Source organism: Heterodontus francisci, chromosome 33 (genome assembly GCF_036365525.1).
Source record: "Heterodontus francisci isolate sHetFra1 chromosome 33, sHetFra1.hap1, whole genome shotgun sequence".
NCBI lineage: Eukaryota > Metazoa > Chordata > Chondrichthyes > Heterodontiformes > Heterodontidae > Heterodontus > Heterodontus francisci.
Genome location: NC_090403.1, coordinates 56,541,875 through 56,566,832, shown reverse-complemented (window position 1 = coordinate 56,566,832; position 24,958 = coordinate 56,541,875). Strand labels below are relative to the sequence as shown.

The window sequence follows — 24,958 nt, the reverse complement described above, 5'->3', positions numbered from 1 at the left end:
CATTCAAGCAATTAAACTTTGTACATTTTAGCTGACTGTCAGGTAGATCAGTTAAAACGCAATAACCGACAACTGTGAAATTGGTGTTAACACAAATGGATAATGGTTAACACTTTTTGGCCGATAGAAGTGACTGTCCATTTTAAACATGGGTGTATTTAATTGTCCCATTTAGATGTGATGTATTCTCCACTCAGACAAACACTGAACAAGATGAAGAGTGTATTGCTTCAGCATTTCAGTACATGAATCCATTATAGGGTCTTGCACAACAGCATCGGACCCGTCGCTAAGCAGCTCTAAAATGCCTGGAAGTGGACAAATCCAACACAAATTATCACAAAGAATTAATGCCATCATTCAGCCAATGCTGCTCCTCTTAAAAAGACCACTTGTGTGACATAACTGTGATTTACATATACCAGAAAAGGATTTATTAAAACATCCTCTGATAAAGGAGGGAAACACTGACAATGCTTTCACTCATGCTAGTGATGTACAATGAACAGAAATCATAATGCACTTAACGATTCTCCCACAAATGTTACAAAATATTCAGTTACAAAATTACAGGGACCAGATTGGCCATAACCCAGCAAATAATATTCTTTATTTCACTGGCAGAGAAGGGGTTTGGTTATGAGCCCTCAACTGATGGGTGGTTACAGAGTGACATCTAATTAGGAAAGATGCAAAGCTGAGCCTGAGTGATTCACCTGAAGACAAGCAAGAGGCTTCCACTAAGCTCATGTTGATTGTGCACATACACGCCCTGGCTGATCGCCTATAGCTCAGAACTTTCCCCACAGTGATTTTTGAAGAGTTAAACAATGAGGGCTGCTCTTAACTTCCCATTTCTCACAGTGTTATTTGTTTCAGAACTTTTTCAATCACTCAGGCCAGATAACCATTTTTTTTTTAAAGTTAGGCTTTACATAAATTTGTAACTTATGTAACACTGAATAAAATACCAGAATGAGTTTTCAGCAGCAGCATTTCGTTAGAGCCAGGATTTAAAAGCAGCAGCAAAAAACACCAAATAAAACCACGTGGATATCAACATTAGATACTATGATTTGAATTCTCGCCTCCTCATTCCGTATTTAACAAAAATATATGTCCCAACATTGTTGGTTGTGGCAGGTAATGGTTCAAGGTCTAGCTCCCTATTGCTCGTGTTTGGTTTGAGAGTCAGCAGGCCAATACCAATTCTCAGCCCAAACGTTGTAGAAACAAGAACTGCCTTATTTCCCACAAAGCATAAACAATGAGTTATTAATTCTTAGTGCTGTTATTAGCTTGCAGCCTGAGGCACAGTAATTTGACAAGCAAGAAGTACACCTTCAATAAATTGTGCATTACTCTTTCTGAATATCTAAACAATAATCTTCATACACTTTTTCTTCTCAATGTATCATTCACTTTTATCATTTCACACCCATGGTTGAGTTATTTTGCATGAAACAATAAGACATGAAACACTGCAAGTTTAAAATCTTCCCCAGTCTAGCATTCCCCACACATAAAATAAAAGCAAAATACTGCAGATGCTGGAAATCGGAAATAAAAACGAAAAATGCTGGAAATACTCAGCAGGTCTGGCAGCATCTGTGGAGAGAGAAACAGAGTTAACATTTCAGGTCACTGAGCTGAAACGTTAACTCTGCTTCTCTCTCCACAGATGCTGCCAGACTTGCTGAGTATTTCCAGCACTTTTTGTTTTTATTCCCACACATAAATGAGCCTGCACTTCAATTCCTGCTTCAACAGCTGCCAAAAGCACTGCTATGGTACTGTGCCATGCATGCGTTCTTTGATAGAGTCAATAAGCAGCTGGCACATACACAGTATTGGCTTGGACTGAGTATCATTTGCATATTCCAAATGTTTACTATACTGCATAAAGTATATTCACTAATACTAACTGATGTAGTGCCTGCTGCAGACATCGCTTAGTAATACTATTCAATTCCAAACTTAACACTGAAAAGTTTTACAGACATGCCTGAAAATCACAAATTTGATTCACAGAAAACAATATGAACAGATGTCTTCAGTTTGATCAATGAAACTTGACATTCATACACACAAATACATGTGCAGTTTTAACAGGACTATTTTTGCCCCAAAAGCAAGTTACTTTGAAACTTTCATATATACATTGAAACATTATGGAAGAAAAGCAGTTTTAATACAATAACGTCTCAAGTTCCAAATAACGTACATGTAGCTGCTACAATCTGCTGTACACTGTATCCAAGTGTTCAACATCCCAATGTTGCCAGTATTTTGGATAGACCATCCTACTTGCTCTTCCTCATCCCTACTCCTCACTGTGTTAAAATCCAGAGTTAATGCAGTCATATTCTTTCCCAGGTGTTCAGACTGCTGAAGTACTTATTTCCCTCAAAAACAGGAACAGATAAGTATTTAAAAATGAAAATGGGGGGGAGAGGGAAAAGAGTACAGCGTCATGGAATTACAGTATATAGCTCCAGTTGAAGACTAGTTCCAGCACAGATACTTGCATGCTGCAATTGCTATGATCCTACAGCCCACATTTTCTGGCTGCCATCATTCTAACACTACCATTAACGTATTTAAATATAAATGAATCACTGCTAGCAGTACGTTAAATACCGATTACAAAACGCAGGCTAAGAATCTTTCCTTCTATGAGATCTACAGCATCGCCAAATTGCAATTTCCCAATAAACCTCATCTTCACTTTTACTCTATAAACCCACAGCAATACATGCCTTTGTGGCTAACTCCCTTCTCCACTGTAGACATCCTAATTCATGCTGTTATCAAATTACACGTAGTCTTCTCCAATGCTCTTTGCTAATCTCCCCATTTCTACAATTCATAAGCTACGAGTTGTCCAGACCTTCCCTCCATCATGAGGTCCGTAGTGAGGATTAAAGGCATGCTACCCGACCCAAACCCGAAGGGACCCGACGACATGTGTCGGGGTCGAGGTCGAGTCCGGTTGCACTTCCAGGTCCAGCATTCAGGCTCAGGTCGGGTCAGACAAGCTCTATCACGGGTAAGGGGCTCCACTGTTAATGTAATTTTTTTGACTAGAAAGGTGTTTTGTTTTTTTTTACAGTTATTTTAAGCTTGTGCAGATCAGGAAGTGAAAAATGGAAGGACTCGGGTCGGGCTCAGGTCAGATGTGGTTCTGTCGGGCTCGGGTCGTGTTTTTTTTTGCAGAACCGAGCAGGCCTTTAAATGAGGATGTTTACTGATGATTGCACAACGTTCAGCACCATTCGCGACCCTTCAGATACTGAAGCAGCCCATGTCCATGTGCAGCAAGACCTGGACAACATCCAGCCTTGGGCTGATAAGTGGCAAGTAACATTCGTGCCACACAAGTGCCAGGCAATGATCATCTCAAACAAGAGAAAATGTAACCATCTCTCTTTGACATTCAGTGGCATTACCATTGCTGAATACCCCACTATCAACATCCTGGGGTTCACCATTGACCAGAAACTGAACTGCAGCAGCCACATAAAGGCTGTGGCTACAAGAGCCGGTCAGAAACTGGGAATTCTGCAGCAAGTAACTCACCTCCCGTCTCCCAAATGCCTGTCAAGGCACAAATCAGGAGTGTGATGGAATAGTCTCCACTTGCCTGGATGGGTGCAGCTCCAAAAACACTCAAGAAACACGACACCATCCAGGATAAAGCAGCTCGCTTGATTGGCACCCCATCCACCACCTTCAACATTCACTCCCTCCAACACCGACGCACAGTAGCAACAGTGTGTACCATATACAAGATGCATTGCAGCAACTCACCAAGGCTCCTTCAACAGCACTTTCCAAACCCATGACCTCTACCACCCAGAAGGACATGGGTAGCAAATGCATGGGAACACCACCAACTCCAAATTCCCCTCCTAGCCACACAACCATCCTGACTTGGAATTATATCACTGTTCCTTCATTATCACTGGGTCAAAATCCTGGAACTCCCTTCCTAACAGAATCACAGAATTGTTACAGTGCAGGAGGAGGCCATTCGACCCATCGTGTCTGCACCAACTCTACGAAAGAGTAATTTACTCAGTTCCATTTCCCCCGCCTTCTGCCCGTAACCCTGCTCATTCTTCCTTTTCATACAAGAGTCTAATTCCCTTTTGAATGCTTCAATTGAACCTACCTCCACCACACTCACAGGCTGTGCATTTCAGACCAAAACCATTCTCGGCGTAAAAAAGATTTTCCTCATGTCACTTTTGCTTCTCTTACCAAATACTTTAAATCTGCACTGTTGGTGTACCTACACCCCAAGGACTGCAGCGGTTCAAGAAGGCAGCTTACCACCACCTTCTCAAGGGCAATTAGAGATGGGCAATAAATGTTGGCCTATCCAGCGACGCCCACATCGCCCAAATGGCTAAAAAAAAACACCATGTTCCGTGTTCTCACCTGCACTGATGCACACGTCACCATTCTTGCCAAGCTTCCAACGTCTCATAAAATTGACTTTACAGCCTCGACTGTGCCTACCAAATCCCCGTGCACACCCTCCATTCCTATATTTCTCACTCCCCCTCCATCACCAGCAGCCACTCCTTCAGCCACTTTGCTTCTGCCCTTTCGAACGTACTCAGCACATCCCATGCCTTTGATTGCAATTTTTCCCACTCCTTTCCTGTCATTCTTCTCCCCAACCCTGCTGTACACCAAAGTGCTCAGAAATGCCAATATGTAAAGAGTGCTACAAAAATATATGTTGTTGTACATTTTTAAACTATGATATTAGTCATAAATTTTGAACATCTACTGCAACTACAATAATGAGTCAAGCTTTTTAAATCGTCATAAAGTAAATATAGTTTAGCCACACAGAAAGAAAAGGAGCTGTGCAGAGTATGGAAACCTCCAGGCATCTATTCTTCTAATCTGTGGTCAGCTTCAAACCCACGCAGTTGGATTTTCTGTAGTGGCCCATTCATTCACTGTGCCAGCATTTCAAAAAGATAAACCTATGCAGGCATAATATCTACAAATATTAAATGTTGGGTCTATATGTAGTATGTAAATACTTTATTTTGGCCAATTTTCCATCCTCTCTCCTGAAAATGCTGATCCCGGCAGCCCTCTGACACTCTGCTAAAGTGGCAATTCATCATTTGTAAGCCCAGTAAAACAATTAGCACCGGTCAGCACCAGAGATAAACTCAATTCCATTTAGTTTAGAGAGAGAGATACAGCACTGAAACAGGCCCTTCGGCCCACCGAGTCTGTGCCGACCATCAATCACCCATTTATACTAATCTTACACTAATTCCATACTCCTACCACATCCCCACCTGTCCCTATATATTTCCCTACCACCTACCTATACTAGGGGCAATTTATAATGGCCAATTTACCTATCAACCTGCAAGTCTTTGGCATGTGGGAGGAAACCGGAGCACCCGGAGGAAACCCACTTCACCATCTTATTGAGAAGGATTTGGGGATTTTCTCCAAAACATTTGCCTGGCGTGAAGCAACTATATACCTGCACTGGAGAAGGTGCAGAAAGCAGCAATACTGATACTAGACTATGAATGAGGGAAGGCACAAAGAAAGAACCTTACAATGTGGAAAGAAAAGCCCTAATTCAGGTATACGAGTTATTGTTAAAATTCGGAAAGTCAGGTGAAGATAGAATACTGGAGCCTAATCTTTATTCACTTACAATCAATGCCCCCTCTAACTTCAGTTTGGTGTATACGGCCAGCTTATTGTACTGCACGGTCCCTTTAAGACTGAAGGGTAGTCATATAGCTTAAAGGGATTATTGTGTGTGGCCTCTTTGTTCCCTGCACAGCACATTGCTGCATGGCTGTGCAGTTGCGCACTTTAGAAGGAGCACTGCTTAAAGCTTTAATTTACAGAGACAGACATTACATACTGTGCACCTCCACTGTAAAAACCCTTTCAGTCTGGTCCTATATATACATGCACAGGACAGTCCCCAATTAATACCCACCACCTGAATACAAATAAAAACCCAAGTAATATACAATTAACAATTATGAAATTACACTTATAAATCAGGCAAATCTAAAATATTGATTCAAAAATAAACCAGAGATGCAGAATTAGGGGACAAAAATTGAAATGAGTGAAGTGTCAATTTAAACTCAATGTTAAGAACTATACTCAAAAAGACATTATAGTAGAGGTCAAAACATCTGGAATGTTCAAAATACAGCTGGATGCTAAGAGGAGATCCAACACTTGAAAGATCAGCTCAATGGGCTGATGGCTATTTCTCTTCCTCAAGCCCTTCATGCATCTCACAGTCTATTGGGTCAAGTTTCAGGGACCAGGATTTCAGAAAAGTAAGAGTGTCTCAGCTAAACAGTGAGATTTTTTAAGAATTTAAGTGCTTCCCAGAATATTCTTCCCTATTAAAAACTCACCCAGAAGAACAGAGCTAGCATTCAATTTAAGAAAACTGGAAAGCAAAATAATAAACAAGTTGAAGCACAGAGACAACTGGGCCTAGGTTTTCCGATCCATATGATTTAAAGGCGATCGTCTCATTTTAAATAGATAACCATCGGCAATAAAATAATGCCAATCAGAAAATCTAGGCTATGGTGTATTCACAAGCAGAACAATAACTCCTCACAGAGTTAAGCCTTCTCTCTTTCACTCCGCTCCCCATTTTATTTAAACAGCTGGAGTACAGCATAACAAAAGCTGGATACAGGTTATTTATCATATTTCCAGCTCCAGTTCATTCTCCTGTAACACCTGTTGGAAATTTTAATCCCCCTAAAAGTAGGGCCAATTGAAATAAAAGTGGCAGGGTGTAATTTCTCTTTTGTATCTAAATCTGAATTGTATTCTTCGCTTTTATATCCACAGCAATCACTGTAAAACAGGTAGCGTACTTAATAACAACAGCAGGGATACAGCATTTACACTTTCAGCTACCACTCGTCCTCTCACAAATTGTTAATGTGATGAAATCCAACAACAGGTTTTGGTGAGGACCGTTTACACAGCCTCTGGAAGAAAAAACCCATCTCTTCACAACACACGCCCACCTGCTGTTAGGTGATCACTGTACCATGACACATAGCAGTAGGATGGAGACTGGCACTCACAATTCCACACGGAGAACAACAACTGTGCTACAGGGCAGTGGTCAGGTATCCCTCTGTGCAAACAGAGATTATAACAGAAGGTGAATCACCCCAGGATGCTCTCACACTCCTCTTCCAAAAACCGCGATGGAAGATCCCTGCCAGCAGGTCAACTGCCCAGGCAGCTCAGCCAAAGTGCTGGTGCATGGGAACCAAAACAGGAAGAATAAGTCAAATGAAGGCACTGGGTGGGAAAAAGGGCTCAATACTATGGTTCACCAAACAAGGGCCACAGTTTATTCAGGGAAAGAAACGGTAATAACAGAATGCTAGATATACAAAGATCCGTCAGCATCTGAAAGAGAAAGCTTGATTGCATGTTCACGTCAGAACATTTTTGATAATGGTCCCACTTGAAATGTAAACTTCCTGTATTTTCTTTACAGATCCCAATGGACTGGTTGTGGATTTCAAGCTTTTCCCATTTTGAATTCAGTATGTCCAGCATTCATGTTTTAAAAATCTCTACAGGGCGCCCAGTACTTTAAATATTATAATGAAGCTTCATAATATGTTACAGCATCACACCTCACTTTCCTGAGACATACCATGTTTCCCAAATCATTTTCTGTTTAATACAGAAGGAAATACTTCAACCTCTAAAAGTTAAGAGCAATATTCAGGTATCCATATGCCTTCCTAAAAATACAACCATGGTATAACTGGAGCACAGGATTTTAAATGTGCATATCCTACACAGACAGAAAGACTAATGAGGAAGTGGCAGAAATGGATAGAGAAAAGAGGAAATTAGTGCATAACATCAAAGAGAGAAAGATACAATATTCCGGTCACATCATTAGAGCAGAGTGTAGACAGAGACAATTATTGTAAGGAAAGATCAATGGAAAATGTAGGAGAGGGAAGCAGAGGAGAAAATGGATGACAGATATAATAGACCGGATGCAGCTAACCTATGTGGAAGTATAAGGACAGTACAGGACAGACAGAGGTGGAGATCCATGGCAGTCAACCTTCTGGGAAGAAGAGGACACGAATGAATGAACAAAGATTATTCTCAACAGTTGTGCATATGGTGAGCTCCTGATATTAAAGCCAGCAGTAGAGTGTACCAAGTCACAAAACAATGCCTCCTATATACTCAGTCCAATGCCACAGTGGCACTATTCTGGGGAAAGTTTGCCCATCCACACTCTTGGTCAAGAAACGGAGAACAGTATCACCTCAATTTTGCTATCATTTGAGACATCAACACACATAGGGGTAGAGATTTATCTCGGGTAGTGACACAAAACTGGCGATAACTGATTGGCCACCCACTATACACAGTGCCTCATACTTAATTTTAACAATGCAACTGAATATCAGACACTGTGTACAACAAGCAGCCGATCTGATATCGCCCGCACTGCGCCACCGTACAAGATGAATTTGTACCCTACAAGTCCTAGGATTTCAAACCAAAAATATAAAATTGTAACTTCCTCCTAAAATTAAACGTTTAGATCTGAAACTCTCCATGAGTAAAACTACTTTGAGAATTATATCACTGCACAAGTGAAATGAGGACAAGAATGAAACTTCATTCACTGCCAATGGCAAATATATAAAAGCCCAGTTTGAAATATATCTAGACTCAAACTTCTCCCCCCTTCCAAATACAGTGGCACTTGAAACTTGGTGGTCAAATATCTTATAGTTCAAAGAAGCAACTGAGGAGCTGCTGCATTTCATAAAACTTCACTACAATGCTGAGGTATCTAGTAACTACAACCTCAAGGATTATACTAACCAGCAACCAAATTTAACCACCCTCGTTCATTCTTGGAACATGGACTTCACTCGGAAAGCTGTCATTGGTTGCCTTGTAGGTCTTCTACTGTTCCATAATGATTATTTGTACAACTGAGTGCTTTTCGGACACCTGTGAGAACATTAAGAATGAACCACATAGTGTGCGCTGGAGTTCCAAAGTTATCTTCTCCAGGTATGGCTAATGTAACAAGTCATGCATTGTTTAACAAAAAAATTATACTTCAATTTATTTCTGTTTTATTTTCATCAAACCAAATCTTCTGGCACAGACTGTTATTACAATACTCCACAGCAGAAATCTTTTACTGATCAATCACCATAGACTACACTACCATCTGTACATAATCCACAGCCCTCCATTTTATCAACTTACACTTACGATACTCCCCAGCCCCTTCCCCCTCGAGCTAAGAAAGATTGTATATAAAAGTCTCTCTCACTGTAATTAGAAGCTCAAACTGAATTCAATATCAGCAAAAATATTCTGGCAAAGCAAACACAAGGACTGGAGCAAAAATAATTCGCACTAATCTTGTCTCACCAAGATCCCAAAGTAACATGACCAATGCTATATTGTATCTTTCTGCTTTGATGTACTTCAGATATTCCTTACGTCAGTGCACTAATTTCTCTTTATTTTACATAATTAATATTTTACCTACTTAATAGGCAAGAAGCTATAACTGAACTCCTACACCCACTCACATTCCACGGCCAAGAAGTGCTGGAGGCCATGCTGTAATATACATGACCCTGTGGCACGCACCAAATCCCATCTCAGTGTGTCTCGGACAGTAAAAGTAAACCATCAGCTACCAGGCAACACTTGCATTAGGCTCTGGCCAAGGCCTGACGGAACCTTTAACCTGCCAGTACAAGCCAAGATTGCATTTTCACAATCCAAGAATCATGTGTGTTAACCAGTTAAAACATCCAGATTATTTTTGCAAACATTTTTCAACCAACAAGTTTTATTCTTAAATAATTCATGAAATATAAAGACTTACAGTGGTGGGAGCAGGGGCAGGAGGGGGTGCGTAAGATGGTCTTTCTGTAATAGAATATTAAAAAATCAAATTTTAATTTACATGCAAATGCAACATTAGGACTCAGAAATCACATGTTCACTAGGAAAATCCTATCTGTAACTATTCTGTCTCGTAAGATGTCTTAAATCTCTCACTTTCCCTTCCTGAAGGCAATTCTTCCTACTGAGGTACAATTTCATGGGCACCAAGCACTCTCCAGTATCTCATCCAAGTGCCCACTCTTCCTTGGTAATTCCACTCAATAGGAGGTAGCATTTCTGCAGGGACTGCCTGATCACCATAACTTCAGTGGAAGCAGAGGAACGGCCATTCCCGCCATTTCACCAGAGTTTTTGCCACTCTCCCAAAGTTATGGCTGACGATTGGAAGAACAGCCACAGAACTATCAGCATTAGTGTCTGCAGGCTATTTCCATCAGGTGAAACAGTTGAACTTGCTCCCATTGCCACCCACCATCCACTTTTCAGCAGGAGTGGCTGGACTGCGATCAGAAGCAGGAACCCTGAACGATTCTTCCTTTCCCCAGCCCTGGGTCACCAAGCCCAAATATAATGCCACTGCCATCTGCCTGGCTGAGATATGTTTAATCAAAGACCTTCCTGGTCTGAATGGCTCATTGACACAACTTATTTACCCATCGAATTACTGGACAGCCACTATATAACCATTTTAACATTTTTAGAACAGGTTTATTCTACACAACATGCAATAGTCAAGAATCCTATACAGTATGCTTTACTCTATCTGGAGTCTGAAGCTATCTCCAAACTAAAGTGGCACTGACAAGAGAATCCGGAGTTAAAACCTTAAATTAACTTGGCTCTCAATAAACTCTAGAATCATAAAAGCACAAACCATATGAAACACTATCTGCACCCATGATGCAGATTTTTTTAAATTTTGTAAGGCTACAGTTCATCATCCATTGCCTAGCAATAGAGAACAGTGCCACACACACTGTGAAAGAATGGGATGATACTATCCCATAACTTGATATCATCTCAAGGCACTTCTCAAAACAATTTTTAAGGTGAAGGATTTAATAATTCCAATTAGATTGTCATATGAAAAGTCTACTGCATTAATATGTGTATTTCCTGTTCAAGCTATCCTTGCAGCCTCCTATGAGCTTTTTCATTTTGTCTCAATCTGTACTAATTTTATGGGTAGTTTAATATTGTGGACTCATGCCCACTACAAAATGGGCTGAGAGTTCCCTAAACTCAATCATGTAGGGAGTCTTAGTCTGCAAGGAAAAGACTTTCATATAATCAGTTTGGATTGGACTTGAATTCAAAATCCTGGGATGAAAGGACAGCATTGTTACTAACTGTACTGCTCTGCTTCCCAAACTGGGTGAAATATGAAAACTAGAACACAAAATTAAAATTATCACTCACCATAACTTATTACTGGGATAAAGGAAATGCAAAAGCTTTTGCATTTACTTCGAGAAATTAGAAGGAGCAAACTAGGGTTAGTTGGCAAAGTGCTTCTAAACTAAATCTAAAATAAATGGACACAGCAGCTTACAACAGCTCCACTTTCATATTATACATTTCATTTTACTCTTTCTCCTGACAACGCTGACTTTTATTGGTGTATAGTGCCCCTTCTTTATGCCTGGCTAACCAGGCTACTTGACGCAGCAGCATCACATCCTGTCTGTACCCGAGGTTCACTCATGTACACTATCCAACTGGAAGCAGGCAGCAGCATTTGGGGGGGGAAATGGAAAAAAAATTGCAACTTTTTTTCCCCTCCTTAGCTTGGAAAGTGCAGAAGGAAGTTCCTACCACTAAATTATCACTATCAGCTGTTCAACTGTGATGGGAGTGAGATACCTCATATCAGAAGAAACACCTTATATATGCTTTACTTTTTCAACTTGAACTGCATGCAGATTTCCCAGTCTGAGCCATCTCATCAAGAGAAAATAGCAACTTTCCCACCTGTGCAGCCCTTACACATCTTCTAGTACATGGTTAAAGAGAGCCATCAGCAAAGACCTGGGAGCAGCAGGCTGTGCATTGCTGATGGCCCTAAACTTGTTTTTTTTTTCCCAGATGCTGGACTAAGCAGTAACTTCACACCAATGCATTGCTACCAGATAGAGCTCCTTCCCACTTCAGATTTGTGACATTTTAAATGGTACATTTTCCTCCCAACTCATAACTTCAGATTTGGAACTAGAGATGGAAGAACAGGATATATAGAGAGGAGATTTAGAAATAGACAACCCAGCAGAATAGAAAGATTCAAAGTTAGCACTGGGAGCCAGGACTGAATCAAAAGAAAGAGCTTCAATTTCAATATCACAGATCTGAAGCCAAAGAGCAACACTGGCAGAAATGGGCTAAATGAACTGAGAAAGAGCAGATTTGTGGACACCAATTGACAGGAAGAGACGTTTTTGGTAGATGGGGACTTTGTAATGCTCATTCTTCTTATGGAAAGATCATGAAAGACTTGCATTTCCACAATGCCTTTTATGACCTCAAGACATTACAATGTGCTTTACAGCCAATGAAGTGCTTTTTGAAGTGTAGTCACTGTTGTAATGTTGGAAATGCAGCCGCCAATTGGCACCCAGCGATTCCCACAAACAGCAATGGGATAATGACTAGATATTCTGTTTTAGTGATGTTAGTTGAGGGACAAATATCGTACAGGACATCAGGGAGAATGCCCCTGCTCTTCTTTGAAATGTCACAGGATCTTTTACATCCACCTGAAAGGGCAGACAGAGGCCTCAGTTTAACATCTTATCCAAAAATTTATTTTTTTTTGCATTTGTCTTACAAATGTCATGTTCTTACATGTCAGTATATAAAATTAAATTAAAAGGCTTTATTAATTTTGGAATATTTCGACTTATTACAAGAACAATATTCCTGTAACAGGTCTTCCCTGGAGACAGTAAGAGCTCCAGAACACTCTCAAGTAATTACAGATATGTTCCAATTATTGTTATTTCCAATGTTCACCTTCAACCACCAGGACAAACAAAATGGCAACAACAATATACTACCCAAATTGATGAAAGATTTCTCCGAGAAACATTCAAGAGAAAGAAGGGGCTAACATAAAAATAGTTTTTTAAAAATCATTTTACAATGACAGTCACAATTACTTGGTCATTTAGGGAGAATGGCAAACATTTTGCATTCAAAGATGACGTGATTTTTTTTAATTAGAGCTAATAAAATGCACAGTATGGCACAGAGTCATTCACACCAGGAAGATCCAAGGTTTGAGGCACAGTGGGTCATGAGTTAACAGATTTCAAGCAGGGCAGCACAGATGGCATATTTGATGTCAGTACTTATGGGCTAGAGAAGGGGGGAAAAAAGCTAGTCAGAATTCCTGTTCCTGATTAACATTCAGCAACCACCACACCCCTGCCACATTCCTTCACAATGATACAGACCACATTGTTAAAATCACAACAACAGCACCTTATATTCATACAGCACCTTTAACATCATAAAACATCTCAAGGTACTTCACAGGAGCATTACAAAACAAAGTGACACCGAGCCACAAAAGGAGATATAGGTCAGATAACCAAAAGCTTGGTCAAAGTAGTAGGTTTTAATGAGTGTCTTAAAGGAGGAATGTGAGGTAGAGAGGCGGAGAGGTGTAGGGAGGGCAATCCAGAATTTAGGCCTATGCAACTGAAGGCCCAGACACCAATGCTGGAGCGATTAAAATCAGGGATGCTCAAGCGGCCAGAATTAGAGGAGTGCAGAGATCTTGAGGGTTGTAAGGCAGCAGGAGATTATAGAGATAGCAAGATCTATTATGAATAAAGCATGTTCCATTAGATTTTAAAATGCAAGACGTATAGAGTGAAGTTTCCCAGGAAAGTGGACTTGGGAAACAAATGATAGAACTCCAAATAAATGTTTCAGAACAACTAGACAGAATACCCAGTAACAAGTGACTGGTCTTTCACTGGCAGTTCCAGCGGGTATACAATAACTGCACCATGCACTCTGCAAATAGTTTGCATAAAGGTAAAAGAACAAGGTGTATGTGGGTGCACAGTATAGCATGCATATACTGCTGTGCATTTGGTGGTCAATCAGCCCAACCATACTTCCACTGCCTCTGCCCATCACTAAATATATTTTAACAGTCACTATCTAGCAGGCCAGTGTTGGAATGGAGTGCTTTAATTATAAAATGTACAAATGAGAGCTGGGTCCACATTGAACAAATGAGGAGTGAAAAAAATGTTTTCCTTCAGCTTGAAACAATGTAGCTTTATAAAATTAATTAGGAATTTCCAGCTGCCACCCTGAGTACTGGGCAGAAGATCAACACCAGTACAAGCTGGATAAAGGGATTGAAGGAGGAGGGGGAAATGGTGGTAGAGGGAAGAACAGTTCTGAGCCAGCTGTATTCTTGAAGCTTTTACCAGACCAAAGTAAATGAAGCTTCAAGACACTGTTACAACTCCTTTACTTTATGAAAATGACAGCCAACATTTGCATTTTCATTCAATAACAAATTCAAAATCATAAACTTTCTCTTACTTACTTGACATGATGATGCCAACAGCCTCTTACATACAATCTGAAATAAAAGAAAAGAAACATCAGTAAAGCAAAAAAAAACTCTCAGAAACAGCACATGTTCACTCTACCGTTCATTTACATCTTAGGTGCATTTAAGTATGAAGAGAGACTTGCACTTATGCCGTGCCTTTCACAGCCAGTACAGATTGGGAATTAAAACTGGTGCCCCCCTGCTCCGTGTGGATCAGCTACTCAAAGGACAATTTTATAGGTAACTATACTTGTCCTGGCTCACTGGGTAACACTCTCACCTCGGAGTCAAAAGGTCATGAGTCATGTTCCACTCTAGACACCTGAGCACAAAATCTAGGCTAACTGTGTGAGCCACTGAAGCAAGAGTAGAAGCTGAGAGGTGACAATAGAGGAGGGCAGGCAGAGTGCTAGCATGAAATAAAAACAAAAATGCTGGAAATACTCAGCAGGTCTGGCAGCATCTGTGGAGAGAGAAGCAGAGTTAAGGTTTCAGGTCAGTGACCCTTCACTAGAACTAACAAAGGTTAGAAATGTAATAGGTTTTAAGCAAATAAAGCAGGGGTGAGGCAAAAGATAACAAAAGGGAAGGTGTTGATAGGGCAGAGTCACAGAGAATAACTGACTAGAAGGTCATGCAGCAAAGGCAAAGGGTGTGTTAATGGTGTGGTGAAAGACAAAGCATTAGTGCAGAGAGGGTGTTAAATGACCAAATAATGAACAGCCCTGGCCAAAAGCACAAACATGAAAAAAGAGAGTGGGCAGGCACATGGTTAAAAAAAATTATGAAACAAACTAAAATAAAAGGAAAAAATAAAACTAAAAATAAAAAATGGGGGGCCAGTTATGCTCTGAAATCACTGAACTCAATGTTCAGTCCGGCAGGCTGTAGCATGCCTAATCGGTAAATGAGATGTGGTTCCTCGAGCTTGTGTTGATGTTCACTGGAACACTGCAGGACAGAGATGTGGGCGTGAGGGCAGTGGGGTGTTTTAAAATGGCAAGCGACAGGAAGCTCGGGGTCAGTGCTAGCATGATCGGGGCGGAAGAGAACCTCAGCTTTAACTGAGCAATTGGAATGCCAGCGTGAACTGGAATAAAGGGAAGTACCACCTCAGGCACTGTGGAAATAGTTTAACAGAAAATATTCATAATCCCCTGCAATTTCATTCAAAATCTTCTGCTTTGCAGTGAAAGAATTTGGGGAATTGCTGTGGCTCTACTGCACTCGATGCCACAGTGACCACCTGCTCGCAGAAAGCCCCAAGTGTGCCAGAGGACACTGCATCTCAGCCATGGTTCAGTGGGTAACACTCTCACCGCTGAGTAAGAAGGTTGTGGGTTCAAGTCCCACTCCAGAGTCTTCAGCACAAGCATCCAAGCTGACACTCCCAGTGCAATATGGAGGGAGCGTGGCACTGTCAAAGGTGCTGTCTTTCAGCTGAGGCGCTAAACTGAGGCCTCATCTGCCTGCTTGGGTGGATGTAAATGACCCCATGGCATTATTTCAAAGAACAGGCGAGTTCTGGCCAAAATATATCCTTCAACCAACGTCACAAAAACAGATTATCTGGTCATTATTACAATGCCCTTTGTGGGATCTTGTACACAAATTGGCTGCCACATTTTCCTATAACAGTAACTACACTTTTAAAAGTATTTAATTGACTGTAAAGCACTTTAGGATGTCCAAGGTCGTGAAAGATGCTATTAAAATGCAAGTCTTCCTTTCTGTAACCAGTTCCACATTCTCCCCACTCTATGGTAAAGAAGTTTCTCCTGAACTCCTGATTGGCTTTATTAGTAACTATCTTCTATTGGTGGTCTGCTCCACTGATGGAAACATCTTTACTTTTACCCTATTAAAACCCCTTCATTATATTAAAGGCCTCTATCAGGTCACTCCCCCCACTCTTTCTTTCAGAGAAAAAGAGCCCCAGCCTGTTCAGTCTTTCCTGGTGGTTGTAACCTCTCAGTTCTGGCATCATTCTTGTATTTTCTGCAGTTTCTCCGGAGCCTCCACTCACACTGGCAGCGGAACAGTGAGACTGAGCGGCCGAACATTACAATGATAGCGCCTCCCGAGGCCCAGGCCTCAGGCTCCGGGGCCGACAAAAACAAAAACACATCGGCTGAAACATTAATAACTCACAAAGAGCAGCGGGCGGGGGGTGGGAGCTGAGGGTGAAGAATGAACGCGGTTGCTGAGGTGAAGCCGGCGCTGCACTGGCGGCGGGAGCGGCACCTATTGTCCGGCTCCGGGGAGGGGGAGGGGGAGGGGAGAGGGAGAGGCCGCAACATTCCACACAAGACCAATAGAACACGGCCAGAGCGGGGCTTAAGAAAAATCACACGGCCCGGGTACACACCCGCAACATTAGATACGCCGATTCACCGCCACTTCCCGCTCCCACTGCGCCGTACGGAATTCTTTTAATTTACAAATAATTCCGACGAATCTGCGACTGCGTATCGAAGCATTGCGGTCCAAGGCCAACTAGCAATGTGATTACAAACCACAGATTCGACCGTCAAAATAATTTTCTTTCTATATAAAGTAAGAAAAATCCAACTAATACTGATGTGGTTTTGTTGTAATATCAGTCATTGTTGTTCATTAAATGAGTGTTTGTAAATTGATGGTTTCTTTTGTTTAAAAAAAAATCAGTTCTTTATGGAGAATCTGTTGCTGAAGACAGTAAATGTGCAGAGTTAATTTTATTCTTTCTTGTTATTTATCTCTTTAACGTTATGATTTATTTTACCCCCTTCTTTCTCATTGAGAAGTTTGCTTAATATGAGAATGGGTTATTTCCAGTTGTGGGGAAGACCAGAACTGGGAGCTTCTTATAAATATAAGATAGTTGCTGATCAATCCATAGGGAATTCAGGAGACTCTGCAATTCTCTACACATACACATAGATATTTATTTCATTTTTAGCAATATCATTGTTTAGCAATTCTAATCACAGGTTATTTCCACTTGCAGAGATGCAAAACAATGCTGAGAGGTGCTGATAGAGGTCTTTAAAATTATGAAGGAGTTCTATAGGTGGGGAAGAGGCTTCCACTTATGGGAGAGACTAAAACAAGGGGTCATAAATTATAAAGTATTTACAGCACAAAAGTAAGTGGCTTGACCCAACTGGCCAATGCGGGTGTTTATGCACCACACTCTTCCTCTCACCCTATCAGCATCCTCCTATTCATTTCTCCCTCATGTTTATCCAGCTTCCCCTTAAATCCATCCATGCTATTCACCTCAACCACTCCCTGTGGCAGCGATTTCCACATTCTAACCACACACTGCATAAAGAGGTCTTCATTGGATTTATTAGTGACGTTCTTACATTTATGATCCCTATTTCTAGTTTTGCCTGCAAATGGAAACATCTCTATGTCTAAACCTATCATGCCCTTTCATGGTCTTGAAGACCTTGATCAGGTCAGCCCCCAGTCTTCTCTATTCTCGAGCAAAGTGCACCAGCCTGTTCAATCTTTCCTGATGGGTAAAACCTCTCAGTACTGATATTAAAGATAATCACTAATAATTCAGAAGAAACTTCTTTACTCAGGGAGTGATTAGAATGTGGAACTTCCTACCGAAAGGAGTTCAGGCAAATAGCATATTATATTGAATAACAGCATGGAAGGGGACCATTTTGCCCATCGTACCTATGCTGGCCTTTTTGGTAGAGCTATCCAATTAGTTCCACTCCTCTGCTCTTCACCACAGCCCTGTAATAACTTTCCTTCACTCAGTGTTTTATTTGCATTTAAGGGGAACATAAGGAATAGCAATATCCCAGATGAGCCTGCTCTACCATTTAATAACCTCATGGCTGAACTTCTACCTCAACTTCACTTCCCCGTTTCCCCATATCCCTCAATTCCCTTACTGCCCAAAGGTCTATCCAACTCTGTTTTGAATATACTCATCCATTGAACATCCACAGCTCTCTCGGGTAGAGAATTCCAAATATTTACAACCCTCTGAGCAAAGAATTTTTTATCATCTCAGCCCTAAATGGCTGACCCCTTATCATGAGACTGTGGCCCTAGTTCTGGACACTCCATCCAGGGGAAACAGTCTCTCAGCATCTACCCTATTAAGCCCTCTAAGAATTTTATATGTGTCAATGAGATCACCTCTCACTCTTCTAAACTCCAGAGAGTGTAGGCCCAGTCTACTCAATCTCCCCTTAAAGGACAGTCCTCTCATCCCAGGATTCAGACTGGAGAGGCACAATAAACACGAGGGAGAAAGGAATACAAAGATATTGGCGATACTGTTAATGAATAGAAATGGACTAATAACTAGGTTGCCCCAAGGTTACCGAAAAATAATCATCACAACAAGGGCCCCTGTTTGAGCACCATTAACATGAGATATGGTCAATCAAAGTAAGCAGGTGTCAAAGCAAGAATCAAGTGCTACCAAAACTAAAAGAATACATTCCCGACTAAGTGAGTATTTTAATATTGCTTTCTACAAGGCACTCTACCCTGCAGTGCTGACCAGTCGCAGAAAGCATCAAGTGCACTAGTGCTGGACACGCCGTGCTTCCTCTCCAGGGCCACCCAGGCACGGACAAGACCATGGAAGGAAAGCAGGCAGAAAGAGCGACCACCCCATGGACCCCATCAGTCCTGGACCTACATAATGCTGTTCTTTTCCAGGAGGAGCCAGGTGAAGAAGGGTGAGAGGAGCCTCGTGTGGAGCAGAAACACTGGCATAGGAATAGGCCACGTAGCCCCTCTTTATTTGTACATGGCTGTTCTTTTTTTGTAAGTAAATCTCTTGCTACATAGGGGTATAAACTGATTCTGTATCATATTAAATTCTGTTTTGAACACCTCCCCCTGATCTTCTGTTGTTTTACCCATTAACAGATATGCCCAATTTACTGTGGACATTCTCTGTCTGATCGCATTGAAATCAGCCTTACCTAAGTCTAAAATTCTAGTAACTGTTTCACATTCCTTCCTTTCAAACGCTACGTTGAACTCAATCATATTATGATTGCTATTAGGTAATTGTTCTCGCACTGTTAAGCTGTTAACTAAATCTGGCTCATTACTATATCTAATATGGCCTGATCCCTTTGGTGCAGAAAACTATCCAGGGCACAATCACAAAATTCACGACCTTTCTAACATTTGCTAGCCTGCTTCTACTAATCTATATGAAAGTTAAAATCCCCCTTTAAAACCACTCTGCCTTTACTATGTGCTTGCCAGATCTCTGTATTTATACACTCTGCCACTTCACAGCTGCTACCAGAGGGCCTGCTCACAACTCCCACGACAGTCTTAAACTCTTTTCTATTTCTTAATTCTATCCACTGTCTGCTTGCCTCTCGTTATACCCTCTCTTACCATTGAATTGATTCCATCCTTAATCACTAAGGCTATTCCTCCCCCTCTACCATTTTCCCTTTTTTTTCCTTATCTTTAATTCCCAGTGCTGACTGTCTTGCAGCCATGTCTCGGTAGTGGCTGCTACCATGTCACACCCTCCAAGTTGAGTTTGTTGCTTATAGTCTGTGTTTTGTATAAAGAATGTTTGATAGCTCCCTCGAACCTGCTCTACCATTCAATAAGATCATGGCTGATCTGATCTTGGCCTCAACTCCATTTTCCTGTCTGCCCCCCATAACCCTTGACTTCCTTGTAGATCAAAAATCTGTCTGTCTCAACCTCGAATATATTCAGTGACTCAACCTCCATTGCTCTCTTGGATACAGAATTCCAAAGATTCACTTCCTAACCTGTCCTTCTACTCAAATGTTTTACTCACACCTTTCTTAATTCTGCCTCCTGGTTTAATTATTTATATCTTTTGTTTTCCCTTTACCTGTATTTCCATTTCTGACTGTTACTATACTCTTCCCTTTCTTTTGTTTTCCAAATATTATTTATACTACATTTTCCAGATCTGCGCTCCACCCGTTTAAAATCTTTGTGACTGCCCTGTTTATCCTTTCCGCTAGGATCCTGATCCCAATCCGGTTCCAGTGGAGCCTGTCCCAATGATACAGTTCCTTCCTGTCCCAGTACTGGTGCCTGTGTCCCATGAAAAGGGACATACCACTCCTTCAATCATGTGTTTACCTCCCTAATCTGTTTATTCCTACACCAATTTGCACATGGCTTGGATTATAACCCTTGAGGTGCTGTTCTTTAATTTGGCTACTAATTCCTGTTACTCTTGTTATGACCAGGTGAGGAGGGGGTCTCAGGCTCCCCTCTTGCCCCTTCCTCTTATTTGATCACAACAGGGTTTATTCCTTTTAATCAGTGGCTGTGCTTACCACCTCTGTGAGTGTTTTACCATTTTCTTTTACTGTGATCGTGAAAGAACCAATCGGACAGATTTTCTTGAGTTTAAACAAGAAAGAGATAAGTTTATTTTACTTAACATTCTAACCCGATTTAAAAATACGCTACACATGCACACACACATTCACACGAGAATCACACACACACACAAATAGTTTACAGAGGGAAACAGATTTGGTGGTTGGATTAAAGTCCAGATTAAATTGAATTTAAATACTGTCTGAAAAGTGGATGATCCAGTAGTCCTTAGCTGAAGCTGTATTCTTGAATTTCTTGTTTGGTCATTGTGTATTTTGGCTTGCTGAGCTCAGGGTTTTCCTGAAGGCAGAATTTGTAGTTGTTTCTCCTCCCCTTGGTGCTGGCTGTAACAGTCTGTAGGTTTGGAGGATCCCCCAGTTGCAGATGGTTTTTTCCTTTGATATTTTCTGGGGAGAGAGAAAGGAGAGAGAGAGAGAGAGAGACAGGAGAGCAGCAGCTGTCCACTCAGTTACTGCTTGTCTGCTTGTCTGTAACAAAACTTCCAGTTTTTTCAGAGATCAAACAGGCAGTCACACGGTTCTCTCACTACCCTTTGTTTTTAATGAGGTCCAAAGTCTAAACCTCAAAACTTTTCTTAGATGGGGTTGGCAGTGTTCCCTCTGGAGGGACGTCTCCATTTATGAATGCCTCGAGATGGTTTGGAATGTCCCACTAATGAGGGTGATCTGGCTAATCTACTCAGTTAACCAAAGCATTCTTCTGGCTGGGCTTCTTGTTAGACTTTTTGTCTCCAGTTCAATCTCCTGGTATTTCAGATGTAAATGACAGTGGCCATCTTGGCAGCTAGTTTTTTTTTTATGTTACTGTAGGGTTTTCTTTGCATTAAAAGTCTAATGTAAGTTTCCAACCAATTAAATTAATATTTCCCATTTGGCTGATAAGGTTTTCCTGACACTCTCCAGACAGGATCTCTTACCTACTCTTACCTATGTTGGTCCCAACATGGATAACAAGAACTGGATCCTCTCTCTCCCTCTCCAATATCCTTTCAAGCATAGACAAGTTGGGCTGAATGGCCTGTTTCTGTGCTGTTCTAGTCATTCCAGCTGGGGCCAACCTGCTCTGAATGGCTCGGGAACTATGTGGACAGTGCATTCTCCCACCAGACCATTTAAACAACATTAATAAACTGGAGGCTGGGAGATTAGGCTGATAGGAATTGACAGTCATCCTGATGTAAAATACTAATTAAAGTCCCTACCCCATAATTATGTCAAACATTTGGCAGATTCTTTTGTTTTTGTGTTGTGAAAGAACCTTTGGCTCCTGTGTCATTACCTCACTAAAACTGCCTGAAATCAGTTTTTTACTAATACTTTTACTGTGTTTCTACAATGACAGTTTAGCTTGAAGTGATTTTCTGTGTCTGCCATTTATTATCTGATGTACCTCTGTCAGGTCATGTCAGTCATCTCATTTTAAGGCTGAATAGATCAAGTTTCTCCAGTCTCTTCTTGTAACTCAGCTCCATGATGCTAAGCAGTGGCCCTGTCGCTTGACTCTGTTACACTGATGAATGGGGAGTTCATTTGTGAATAGCTGCAGCAGCAGGTTTAAGAAGGTCCCGGGTTTGCGCACCAATTTGTGCTGAGCATCTCCAGGAAAGATGCTGCACTTTGAAATAGGGAAGTGTAAAGTCTGCCCCAGTTTCTGTTCCTGATCACTATCCAGTGACTCTCTGCTGGAAAACACGTGTGTGCAAGTTGTCTGATTTCACTGTGATGGCCCCCACAGTGGACTAGCCTACCAACGCTCACCACCGAGTTTCAAGCATTAAGACTGGCCATTGGGGTGAGGTTCTGGAAGGCCATCAATGCCTGTGGAGCCGCTCGGCAGCAAGAATCTGATGCTTTAGGAGAGGAAACAACTGGAGAGAGAAACTACAGCTTATTCAAACACAACCCTAAACGCATAAACAAAATCAAACTGTTTTGCATAAGTGGGAAGTTTCAGGGAGTAACTCTGCTTCAGGTGGTTATATTTGTTAAAGTTGTGCTGCCAACATGTCCATACATGCATATCACTTTCTTCACATGTTGTTCAATGAATGACTTTAAAAATATATTGTCACCAGATTATTGATATTAATCTATGCAGACAAACAGTCTACGTTGCATTTTCTCCACCATAGTTTGGGCATGTTGAGGCTTCTTGTACAGCCTTCACCGCTGCCATTGCTTAGATCAGCTAACTACGCACCCACCAACAACAACATCTTACATTTATATAGTGCCTTTAATGTAGTAAAACAACCCAAGATGCTTCACAGGAGCATTATCAAACAAAATTTGACACTGAGCCACATAAGAAGATATTAGGACAAGTCACCAAAAGCTTGGACAAAGAGGTAGATTTTAAGGAGCATCTTAAAGGAGGAAAGAGAGGCGGAGAGGTTTAGGGAGGGAATCCCAGAGCTTAGAGCCCAGGCAGTTGAAGACACGGCCACTAATGGTAAGTGATTAAAATCAGGGATGCGCAAGAGGCCAGACTTAGAGGAGCGTGGAGATCTCAGAGTGTCATCGAGAGATACAGCACAGAAACAGGCCCTTCGGCCCACCGAGTCTGTGCTGACCAACAACCACCCATTTATACTAATCCTACATTAATTCCATATTCCTACCACATCCCCACCATTCTCCTACCACCTACCTACACTAGGGGCAATTTACAATGGCCAATTTATCTATCAACCTGCAAGTCTTTAGCTGTGGGATGAAACCGGAGCACACGGCGGAAACCCATGCGGTCACAGGGAGAACTTACAAACTCCACACAGGCAGTACCCAGAACCGAACCCAGGTTGCTGGAGCTGTGAGGCTGAGGTGCTAACCACTGCGCCACTGTGCCCCCCTGTATTGTGGGGTTGGAGGAGATCACAGAGATAGGAAGCGGTGAGGCCATGGAGGAATCAGAAACCAAGGATGAGAATGTTAAATTTGAGGATTTGCCGGACCCGGAGACCACGTAGGTCAGCGAGCACAGGGGTGATGGGTAAACAGGACTTGGTGCGAGTTAGGACACGGCTTGGAGGGGAACTTGCAGGTGGTGGTGTTCCCATGCATCTGCTGCCCTTGTCCTTCTAGGTGGTAGAGGTCGTGGGTTTGGAAGGTGCTGTCTAAGGAGCCTTGGTGCATTGCTGCAGTGCATCTTGTAGATGGTACACACTGCTGCCACTGTATGCCGCTGGTAGAGGGAGTGAATGTTTAAGATGGTGGATGGGATGCCAATCAAGTGAGGCTGCTTTGTCCTGGATGGTGTCGAGCTTCTTGAGTGTTGTTGGAGCTGCACCCATCCAGGCAAGTGGAGAATATTCCATCACACTCCTGACATGTGCCTTGTCGATGGTGGACAGGCTTTGGGGAGTCAGGAGGTGAGTTACTCATCGCAAGACTCCCAGCCTCTGACCTGTTCTTGTAGTCACAATATTTACATGGCTAGTCCAGTTAAGTTTCCGATCAATGGTAACCTCCAGAATGTTGATGGTTGGGGATTCAGTGATGGTAATGCTGTTGAATATCAAAGGGAGATGGTTATGTTCTGTCTTGTTGGAGATGGACATTGCCTGGCACTTGTATGAGTCTGTAATGACTACATTTATCACCAATTCGCACTTTGAGAATCATCCCCTTTCTTTTATACTCTTCCATTCTCCTGCTTATTCCTGGAAATCTCCTCCTCTTTCTTCCTGTCTGATCATCCTGTCACTTTCAGTCTCCCTGCCTCGTTCTCTCATTACTGTCCCTCTTTGTCTCTTGTCTTTCACTCTGTCTCTCATGTACTCTCTCTCCACGCCTGAGAGTTTTCAGTCTCCTTAACCATGTTGCTGTTTCTCTTTCTCCGGGTCTGTTCCTATATCTTGCCTTTGACTCCTCATGACAAATCTCTTTTATGAAGCCCATCTCCTGACATAAAAATCTGGACTTTGCAAACCTTTACCAGGTGCTGCAGAATGCTTTTGTTGAATATTACCACAAACATTCTGAGGACTAACTATCCCTTTGTGTGCAAAAAGCATGTTGCAACAGGTGACCA

At 41.7% G+C, this 24,958-nt stretch overlaps 1 protein-coding gene across 5 annotated transcripts in view; it reads right to left on the bottom strand.

Annotated features, from left to right (window-relative positions):
* smarce1 (SWI/SNF related, matrix associated, actin dependent regulator of chromatin, subfamily e, member 1) overlaps window positions 1-24,958 on the bottom strand; it is a 490,930-nt gene that overhangs the window by 54,178 nt on the left and 411,794 nt on the right. For 3 of the 5 annotated variants that reach the window (XM_068013667.1, XM_068013669.1, XM_068013672.1), the window contains exons 1-3: window positions 16,697-16,743; window positions 14,537-14,572; window positions 9,950-9,993 (exon numbers count right to left, since the gene is read on the bottom strand). In XM_068013667.1, coding sequence (XP_067869768.1) covers window positions 9,950-9,993; window positions 14,537-14,543 — 51 coding nt within the window. In that variant the 5' untranslated portion in view covers window positions 14,544-14,572; window positions 16,697-16,743. Of the gene's footprint in view, window positions 1-8,919; window positions 8,990-9,949; window positions 9,994-14,536; window positions 14,573-16,696; window positions 16,744-24,958 lie in introns of those variants that run through there. The other 2 variants (XM_068013668.1, XM_068013671.1) reach the window with 2 other exon arrangements.